Source organism: Aptenodytes forsteri, unplaced genomic scaffold (assembly GCF_000699145.1).
Source record: "Aptenodytes forsteri isolate BGI_AS27 unplaced genomic scaffold, ASM69914v1 Scaffold94, whole genome shotgun sequence".
Lineage (NCBI taxonomy): Eukaryota > Metazoa > Chordata > Aves > Sphenisciformes > Spheniscidae > Aptenodytes > Aptenodytes forsteri.
Window position 1 is genome coordinate 8,712,705 of NW_008795017.1, and position 11,223 is coordinate 8,723,927.

The window sequence follows — 11,223 nt, forward strand, 5'->3', positions numbered from 1 at the left end:
TCTTTTAAGTTTTTATTTACAGTATCTGGAGAGATACACTGTGTTTTTAATCACATGATACTTAAAACATTAAGTCTAGAGGTCTGACTGTAGTACCAGTTCAGTACTAGCTGGTACAATTTTCTACTGTTCCATGTTAGTGTTGAACTTTGTATATGAGAAAACAGCAGAAAAACAAAATTGCAGGAATTCCATCATTCTTCATCCTACAGACACTCTGTCATTTATAATAGTTCATGCTAATAACTGAGAATTGATTGTAGGAAAGCTATTCTAATTTTAATGCTATAATTTGTGAATGTTAAAATCTCAGTAAATACAAAGAGCTGAAAATAAAATAGAAAGCTGAAAATTAAAGGAAATATTTTGAATAAAAGCATGTTTGAGAAAGGCAATTTTTTGATTGATTTTTTGGAAAAAATGTAATATAAAATTGAGATGATATTTGTTAAAAAATACCATAATGGCTATAAATATTTATTTACAATTAATAAAAAAATTTTTCATTCTCATCTTTGCTAAATATTGTTTTAACAGGAGTTAGCGCTCCTACCATCCCTCCTTGCAAACAACATTAGAACTGTAAACAACACTGGAATTGCAAACAGAGTCTCTACTGTTCAAATGAATTTCTCTATGGATAACACTTGGCAACAGGTAATCCTTATGGTAGGATCAAATCACCTACTTTAGGCACTGTATTTGTGCCTAAGCTTTAGGTGGACAGGTAAGCAGCCATTTAAAGTAAGTGCCTGAGGCCCCATTGCAGTCTGCCAAGACAGCTAACTACATTAAGATCTGAAAGGGGGAACCTCTCTGACTAAATTTAAGTGCTGAAGTTATGTAAAAACATTCCTCACCTGAGAGCTTTTAAAGGCACCTACCTCTTTTCCTTAGGATACAGTAACTTTAGGCTTTTACTTTAGCAGGATACTTTACTAGACTCCTAAAATTTAGGGAGGACTTTGATGAATTTGGTCCATACCCATTGTATCTATTTAGGATATTCTTCTTGCTTGATTTTTTGATTGTTTTATTTTCTTGGAAAAAAAAAAAATTGCCTGATGTTGCCTCAAAACTGCGCTTGAGAACAACTGAGACTTCTATCACAGAAACCTGCAATATTTGGTATTACTTACAGGGAATATGCCCTAAGATTAAAATATCTTCATGTTACATAATTTTTCAATAGCAGGAAGTATTATCTGTGCATATAAGAAGATGATTTCAGAAGGAAGGTTAGGAATATGTCAAAAGTAGTACCATATTATTTCCTTAGCAAGGACAAAACTCACTTTGCTTGTGTATAAGTCAGGGTTAGAGCTGTAGGAAAAAAACCGTAGATGGCCCAGAAAAATCTTTATGTTTTGTTATGTTCACCCTATACTGGGAGCAATCTCCTCCAAACAAAACAGTTATTAAAGAAGCTGTTCTCAACCATACAGAGCATCACATCAAAGGATAGCGTCAAGGCAATCTATGAACGAATAAACGAATGACTCATGGAAGCTTTATTAGAAGATAAGAAAACCCTATGGCAAGTTTTCTAAAACTGAATGCCTATAGTTAGGCTCCTTAGCAGACTCTAAAGCTCTTCAGTTGATCTACCACGATATTTAAATACATACTTAACATTACCTTGTGCATACACTGGGGCTTCTTAATATGCTTAGAGTCAAGTGTGTGCTTAAGTCTTTTCCTCAATCTGAAACAGTACTTAGTGTTTTGCCAGAGCTAAACTCTCAGGCCTCGAGAGAACTGGACAGCAGAACTATTATTTTTCAAACATATCAAAGCAAGATAAAAGTCCAATTCCTATGGCAGTTGTCTTCAATAATTTTTTCTTTTTTTGCTGTAGAAATTGTCTGTGTGCCCAGCACTTTTCAAAACAGACTTAGAGGCCAAATTTTGGAGACACACTTTTCAGATGCTATTCCACGTTTCTATGTAATATGGGGGAGTATGTATGACCATGACAGCAGAAATCAAAATGACATAACATATTTTTGAATGAATATTCACTCAGAATTTTGTATTAATGCTGAAGATGACAAACTGATTCAGTTTGACTTAATATTTGTTAACTCATAGATTCAAAATGTTTAACGAATTGTGAAAACTCTTAACGTTACAGATAACACAACTATAGACTTCTTATAAAATCACAAAGTTGCAATATTGTGCATGAAATAACTACTTTCTTTAAGAAAATAATTTATTTTCCATAGTCACAACATATAATCTGATATCAGTTACTATACATATATTTTCTTGCAATGCTCTGACTGTCTATGAATACCGGATCCACAGATGCCACTTTTGCTGCTATAAAGGAGTGAATACAGTGTAAAACTGCCGTCAGATCCTGAAATTCAAGTTCCTGAAAGAGGAAGTAAGAGGAAAAAAAAAGAAGAGAAAATGTGAATTCATATTCAGGTTTATAAACATTTTACATAAATACAGAACAGACTACTGAGAAAACAAAAACGGACTTCAAATGAAAATTTTAATCTTTATAGGAAACTGTAAAGTTAAAAGTGTTAAGAATAAAAGATGTATATCTGTACCTCGTTCACTGGCAGTTCTGCATGTCAATTTAGTTTTCACTCTGTGCTACTTTATTGTTTACATTTTACTCAGCTTGGACAATGAAAGCGTTCAACTTGCAAGAACATTCAAATATCGCAATGTATTTTAAAATATTTGATAAGTTAAGAATGTTTGGGGATGATGTGGTGTCAAGTCACAGCCAGAGGGGGTGTGGAGGACACATACTTTGGCAGCCTCTGAAGGAGACTCAGATAAGCAAGCTGGGAGGCCAGAGGCAGAGTGGAAGCTAAAGTAAAGTCACACCACAGCCTGCGTATAGAAATATGGCTGGGTTTGAAGTTCATATGCCCTAATTCACAGAGAAAGGCAGAGTTACTCGTAAACAGTTCTCAAATTCCCTTGACTTTTTATAACATATTTCATCTTCTGTGCACAAGTTAAATTTCTTTTTCCCAGTCTCCCCAGAAAGAAATGGAGTGATATTCTGACACAATGACAACAAATATGATAAACATCTTCAATTTACATGATACTACTATTTGTAAAGTAGCTGGTAAATATATTGTGGGGACATTTGGGACAGTTTTTGGTTTGGGGAGAAGACATTTGTTTTCAACAACGTGTTGCCTAAATAGTAGTTTATCGAGGCACACTCCGTATGCTTGCCAGTGTCAAAGCACTGGACTTCTGCTTTTCCGGTCACAGTATTTTATGGTATCTTTTCAACAAAATTGCCTCAAACAGAATATTTGGAATTCAAGGTTACTGCTCCAGAAAAGCTCACCATCACACCATTTTGCTATCAAAGGTCTTGTATTTACTAGGCAGGAGTGGTTTTACTACTAATGAATGTCTTAAACTGTTCGCTAGTATTTGTGGGGCATGATTTTGTGACCCTATATTGGGCATAACTGAGAAATTTTTGGTAGTGAGGGGAGCTGCAGGGTGGCCTCTGTGAGGAGAGGCCGGGGCTGCCCCGTGCCGGACACAGCCGGTTCCAGCCGGCTCCAACCGACCCACCGCGGGGCACAGCTGAGACCAGCAGCCAAAATGGTGGCACCTCTGGGAAAACACATTTAAGAAAAGGCCGTAAATTCCCCAAAAAGGCAACAAGGCCAGTGCATCGGGAGGTGTTCCATGGCAGAGCAGGTAACACCCCCGAAGGGACCACAACCGATGGAGGAGCCACACTGGAGCAGAGGATATTAGTAAGAAGCAAGAAGCAGCAAAGGAAAAGAGAAACAAGGAGTGGCAGAAAGAAGCCATTACACCCTGACAATATTTGAGGGCTCTACCTCATGATGATGAGATTCTACTGATTTTTTTAAAAAATTGTGCACAGTTTCTTTACAGCCTCAGGCACATACAGTTTATTGTCTCAGGGATTTTATTTCCCACTAATCAAATTTATTATTCACAGAAAAATGTAATTTTCTGTTGCCGTCTACTCTCTCCAGCATAAGGTGACAATAAGTAATAGTACTGGACAATAAGAGTAATAGAATGATATTCAACAAGCTCCCAAGATATGCTCTTCCCGTGGTGTAACAGGCCTTACAAATGCCTTTACCCTCTATGAAACACCCACAAAAACTACAGGGAAAGACCTTCTCAGATACAGTAGCCTTGGAACAGAGAAAGTTTTGGCAGCAAGCTGTCCTCCTTATAGTGCATTCTCAGTGCACACAGAAGCCTAAGAGAACAAACAATGCTTTCAGCCCCTAGGTCCTGCAAAGAATATGTACGCAGAGATTTTTAGATGCGTATAATGATTTGTCTTGGGTGGGTCATCATCAGACAAACAAATTTTAACTCCTTCCAGAACCTGGAAACACAAGGATTTCTCAATTAAACAGCTTTAAGAATGTGTTAACATAAATGAAATGACTCTCCCCTCCCTTCAAAAATTCTCTGAAATTACTGACCGGTTTTCCTACAACTTTCCAAGAAAAAATAGCTGAATTCAGAAACAATGCATAGCCATTTCTGATGCCAACAGTTGAAGTAATAAGCAATTTAAAACAGATTATTATAATTCCATATCTAATACAAATTACAAACTGACACTTCCAAGATTATAAAAGAACAGCAAACACAAAACATTCCTAATTAAAAAAATAGAGGCATAAACCAATATAACCGATAAGCAGAATGTGCTATTTACTATCATTTATACCTAGTTAAACATGGAGAAAATAAGGTAACATTGAGGGAAGAGGCAAAACTCTCTCAAACTTCTGCTTTTGCATACTTGCTAGTCAATAAATTAAGAAATAATTATCCTAAAAGAAGAAAAATCTCTTGAGAACTTGTATCAAACTAAGCACTTATGTAACTGTTAATAACTGGCATTTGGTTACTGAAATAATCATTTGGGCCTCATACTCAAAATTAGATCTTGTGAAAGAAAAATGAAGCGTGAATGTTGGTTAAAATCCTTTGAGGAATTTAAGCCCATGTAATCTTTATTCTGATTTTTTTGGGCATTAAAAATCTGCTTTTTCTATTTTGATTTATAGTTATGGAGCAAGTATGGGAATAAGTTTCTTAAAATATACTGTATTGATAGTAGATGTCTACTGTAAATATTAAACAAAATTAATATAAACACTTTCAGAAAAAAAACAGTGGCGTTACTTAACTCTCATTGTCTAAGTTTTATAAAACTAAAATGAAGTACACAATCGTGATTATTAATGAAAAAAAAGTCAATATGAAATAATACAGGCCTCAGTATATCAGTTCTCGGCTCAAGTCAAAGGTTTACATCTCCTGAATCACCATCTTTAAAAACAATAAATTCTAAAATATAAACCCATTCACATTAATCTTAGATTTGCTCCAAAATCAACTGAAATCATCCAAGAATTTCACCTCAGGTTCTGACATTCAACACACTGACTGAATGCAGCCAAACGAACTGAGAGAAGCAGCTTTCCATCTCTCTACTCTGGCTTTGTGCACTTCTCATCTATACATGTTTATCAAGATAAGCAATCAGAGGTAACCTAACACAGATTATAGGCAGGATTTCAGACTGCTCTAACAAGGTTATGTGAAGAGTTTTGGGATAAGAAAAGAGCAAAGACGGGAATGTCTCATCACTGGGAGTCAGTCCTTCCCAATGCCCCTACTGCAGAGTCCTCTTTGTTTCTATCAGAGTTCAGAGTATGGATCAAACTGCAGTAGTCCCTCTTGTGTATCTGAGAGAAGCTGGCTAATCTGTTGTGAATAACCTTTTGAATACTAATAATATGCTCTTATTTCTATAAAAGATAATCTACATACAGTTGAAAGAGGAGCAGTATCGCTAAACCTATGTTTTATGTGAAGACAACACTGTATTTTCTCCAGTTAATACTGCAGGTCCCTCAGTCAGGGGGATTATTTTCAAGAGTGGTGCTAGTTTTGAAAGTTGTTACAGAGCTGGGTAGCCAAATAGGTGGCATGTAAGCACTCCTCATGCGGTTTACCAGCTGGTTCGCTCCCCTCGTGCTCTCTCATGTCTTCACTATTTTATGTTAGGTTATCTGTGGGGGTGAGCGATCATCTGGGATCGTAAAAGAGGAGCAGAGCTCTGGAGGTGTCCTCTTGCAGGGCTCAGTTAGATATGGTCAGCTATGGTAGTATCAGAGACGTGGGATTCACCTGAGGCCTCATGCACCAGAAACTCCCAGAAATGCAGCTGATCACAGTAGTATTTGACACAGGAGACCACAAATGGGGGTGAGGCTGCGGTGCTTTGTGTTTGATGTCTGCGCTGGCTGCCTTCACAATCCTGAAGCTGGCTAGTCAGGTACAGGCGTTGGGGAATAGTCACATATATCCAAAGCAGAAGTTGGGGTACAGATTTGCGCAGGCTCAGGATAGAAGTTGCTCAGAGAACTGGTATTCTGCTGACGGATATGGCTTGCATGCAGATTACAACAGGGAAAGGGGAAGACGACTCGGGGGTAGTTCGGAAATACGGATTTGGTAAAAGATAGGGATGGCCTTCTGGCTTGGGGAAATGTAGATGTTGCATAGTCAGAGGACATGAAGACAATATGTTTCTTAGCAAGAGACCATCTGGAATATGGTTTTTAGAGTGGAATTTGGCCCCTCCAGGTTTAGAATGCAATGTGAATTTTTCCTAGAAAATAACACCAATGTCACTTCTTTCAAACAAATGCATTGCTCTGATAATTTGGTTGTTTGTTTTTTTTTTTTTTTAAGTAACATTTCTCTCCATACCCAGCCAGGCAGATGACTGAATAACTGGTAATTTTATTTGCTCTATATCATCTAACAGCACTGTTCTGCTTGCTTGCCTTATCTGTGATTGCTGCTTTTTTCTTTAATTAAGATTGTCAGTTTATTTTAGGTGTATTTAGAAGAATCTGTGCATGTCTAATATTTCAATAACCAAAGCTATTTCAGTTTACTATGTATCCTAATAAGTGGATTAAGTACAACAAAGGCACTAGAAGGAAGACAGCAAGAGAAGAACATAAAGGATTGGATTAAAGCAGTGGGAGGACAAGACTGCAAAAACTGCCTGCTGGTACTGAGAATATAAAAAATGTGCACACTGCACTGACCTTGATCACTGTATATGCACAGACAAGTAAGAAAAATATATGTTCTTGTTTCATCCACCCACCTATGAGAGTTGGATTTATTAGATATCATAAAGAGCTTGACAGGCCTGTTGCATCATTACCACATACACTCTTAATTTTATTGACTACTTCCGAGAGCTGTTGAATCACTATTTGAACAAGACATGATCCTGTATTACATAAAAGGCAGATAATGGAGACACTGACAGATAGTGTTATTGTGCCCTGTGCATTTCATGACTTCTTTAAGGACACTGGCAAGCTTCAGTGTTTATTAGTTGTTGACAACAGCACAACTATTACTACTGTATTCTTCAGCATATTCTTTCAATCAGATTGAAATGATAACCATATCTTTTGTAAAAAAAGAACAGATAAAGATATCTAAGTTTTAGCTCCAGTCCACATGGAAGTCAAAAAAGGAGAGGAAGTTTTAAATTCAGTTCTATATCTCAGCAAGTATACCAGGGCTTGGTTGCCATATCATGGTTGAAAAGAACCAATATTTTAGTATTGTACAGCTTGTTAAGACTGTTATAAACACACAAAGATAAATTACCAACTATGGCATGAAAGCTTCTTCAGCTATGAACTTTATTTGGCCTCCTCTTTGTGACTGTCATTTGCACAAAGAGCAGGAGGATAAGCTAAAATGGTGCTCTTACCGTGCAAGCATAAGAACCAGATCTATGATGCCAACATTCAGTGCCAGATGAATTGCAACTCTATCTATCAATTGTACTTAAGTCTTTTAACAGTGTTCTACAGGGATCTGGAAGAGTCAAATGGCTTTTCACTTTCAGCTTGAGTGATTCCAAATGCCACTGTCTACTGCTAAATCTGGAACACTTAAATGTTGCATTGGCAGATGCAAACTTTGCTAATGCATAAGAAACCCATCTGAAAAGTTGTTCTGGAGATGCTTGTCTAGGAGCAGCCAACTAAATTCATCCATTCCAGCAAATATTAAAATACATTTCCAAAAGCAATCAGACTGTCCAATACTGTCACACAGGCAAAATCTTAATTCTTATCTACTGTCATCTTGCAAATGTTTTTCAAGCTCTCAAGATATTCAGAAGTAAACTGCCAGACTTCAGCAACAAAAGACCATATTAATAAAAATAAAGAAGGGCTTGAGTCCTAGATTACACTTTATTGATGCTAGAGATTAATGTTGCTCTAAAGAGAGAGCTTTGCTTGCACACTCCTTAATTTGCCATATCTCTCAACAGTACTAATATGGAATAAATATCCTCTCAGATGAATACAGTAAATCTAAAGAAAGAAATACAGTTGCTGACCTGTCCTTGATCACTCTCCTGAACTTCTCCTGTTTTAAAGAGAATAGGATTTTCTGCAAAACTGCTGCAGAGTCTAATTGCAAAATCAGATCACATTGTACCACTGTACCACTGTGAAATTACAGAAGAGTTGAGGCTTGAAGTCAGTGAAGAAAGAATACTGAATGCACTCAGATAAATATGCAGGGCTTTTAAGTTATATGTATAACAGACAAGAAATGTATGAGACCAGCAACATTTAGTTGAAGCTTTAATATGGCTCACAATAGTTTAGTGACACTATGATTACTTTTCTTTCCTTCTTCAGTGAAATATTTGAGACCAAGTTAGTAAAAGACCAAATGTAGTGAAGAAAGATAAATAAACTCTCTTTCTGTTCTTAGCGTGAATGAATTGTTAAAACATAATTCCATCTTTTCTTTTCTGCTATTCCTGTGAAATCTGCTCACATTTGTTCATTGGAAAATTTACTTGGAAAACTTATATAAAGATATAATTTTCACTGAGCGTGCTCCAGCTTCAGACTTCCATCAGGTAGGAAATTAAAGAGATGTGAATCCAGATCAGGCAAATTTGGGTATGTTATATTCTTCCATTTTGCAAGCAAATAATGGAATCTACTTTTAGAATTTCTTTTTCAATCACTCTTAACTTTTTTCATGGTAACTTAACTAGGTACTATTTACCAAAATTATTTATGAGAACATCATGTGGGACTATGTTTAAGCCTTAATAAAGTCAAGACAGATCACACGTATTGTTTCCCTCCAGAGTAGTTAGCCTGTAATAAAATGGAAATGAGGCAATTTTGCTACAGCCTCTTCTCAAAAATCCACCAAGATAGTTTTCTATCACTTTGTTATTCTCTCTATAATTACAAAGTATTTATTTAATAATCTTGGTGTTTATTTAATAAGTTTGTTATTTTTCTACTATTAAAGTTAGGCCAACTGGTCTGTAAGTCTCTATGTCTCCCCTTGATCCCCTTTCTTTTAAAAACAAAAAACCCCCAAAAAACCAAAAAGAGCTGCAAAGTTTTCTCTCTCTGTAATCTTACAAAGCTGCTAAGTTTTCTCTCTCTGTAATCTTACCCATCTACCTGGACTTCTCAAACATAACTTTCACTGGCTCCTAAATACTGCAAAAACTAACATTTAAAAATATTTCAACCACCTTCCTTCCATATTCTGGTTTGTATTTATAACCCCTTGATCTTAACTGTAATGTGGGATGTAATTGCGTTTTTTTGATAACTGGAGCAAACAAAAAGCATGTAACCTATCCTTCTCATTTGCTATTTACTCAGTTTCCACAGTAAACTATGAATTATTACTTGCCTTCATGCCTTCAGCTCTCTCCTACTACTATTCAGAGATTTTTTTTTTCTTCTTGTTTTCATGTCTTTTTTTAGTTGTAACTGTTAAGAAAAGACAAAAGCAAGTATCTTTTTGCATATGAACTTCTTATGTGTAAGAGGCGCATGTGTAGTCAACATGCTCCATGTGGCTGAAGAGCACACAGTTTTAAGAGCTCCCCACCAAAGGGACATGAAAAGGAATCTCCAGCTCAAAGAATTCCACACTGCTGATCCAAGTGACAGTTGACGATTCAAACTCCACATTAATGCCACAATCCAGGAATACTTCATAATCAACCACTCTCCTCCTCCTTTCAAAATAGTCGCAGAGCTACTCCTTCATACAGATACATTTACATGCTATGTTGCAATGTCAGAATTTTTAAGTCTTTCTTCTAAAAAAATAAGTCTGATTTCCTACAGAAATGAAGTGATGAAATCATATCCGTGTGCAATTTTTGCCCTATTTGTCGAAGAGGTGGACACTTCAAAGGAGCTGAATTCCTAGAAGTGTGGCACAAGTTGTTGGCAGGGATTGGGAGTTCTTGTTACCACCCTGCAGGGAAGTGAAGGCAGGGAGAGCATTGTCCTTTCCTGCCTTGAACAGCAGCCGGGGCAGGGGTCCCTTGGCCGCCCATTATACATGGGTTATCTAACCAGGTAATACACACAAACCTACAAGCCAGCTGCAACAGCTTTTTCCCCATTGTCAGGCTGGATAAAAATATGCTGGGACTTGGCAGTAATATGAATGCATTGCAATGACTTTTGGGGGATTTCAAGGAGTTGAAGTGGAGTTATTACTGGAAGTATTAAAGGCAGGGAAGTACTGAAGTGGGAAACTGAGGGGAAGTTGTAGGGAATATGAAGGACCTGAAGGAGAAACAACTGACAGGAATCTAGGCCTTATTAGCTCCTTCGAACGGAAAACTTTTTAAAGGGAAAAATGTATTGTTCTTCACCTAAAACTGAAGTGCACAGGAAGAAGCACTTGGCTTAAAATTTATAGAGGGATTCATAGAATCATTTAGGTTGGAAAAGACCCCTAAGATCATCAAGTCCAACCGTTAACTTAGCACTGCCAAGTCCATCACTAAACCATGTCCTTAAGCACCACAGGGATGGTGACTCAACCACTTCTCTGGGCAGCCTGTTCCAATGCTTGACAACCCTTTTGGTGAAGAAATTTTTCCTAATGTCCAATCTAAACCTCCCCTGGCACAACTTGAGGTCATTTCCTCTTGTCTTATTGCTTGTTACTTGGGAGAAGAGACCAACACCTACAACCTTGCTACAACCTCCTTCCAGGTAGTTGTAGAGAGCGATGAGGTCTCCCCTCAGCCTCCTTTTCTCCAGGCTAAACAACCCCAGTTCCCTCAGCCGCTCCTCATAAGACTTGTTCTCCAGACCC

At 37.2% G+C, this 11,223-nt stretch overlaps 1 protein-coding gene across 1 annotated transcript in view; it reads right to left on the reverse strand.

Annotated features, from left to right (window-relative positions):
• Positions 1-2,248: 2,248 nt before the first annotated feature.
• SNTG2 (syntrophin gamma 2) overlaps positions 2,249-11,223 on the reverse strand; it is a 193,381-nt gene continuing 184,406 nt past the window's right edge. Inside the window, exon 17 of the mRNA XM_009275630.1 lies at positions 2,249-2,380. Coding sequence (XP_009273905.1) covers positions 2,249-2,380 — 132 coding nt within the window. The remainder of the gene's footprint in view (positions 2,381-11,223) is intronic.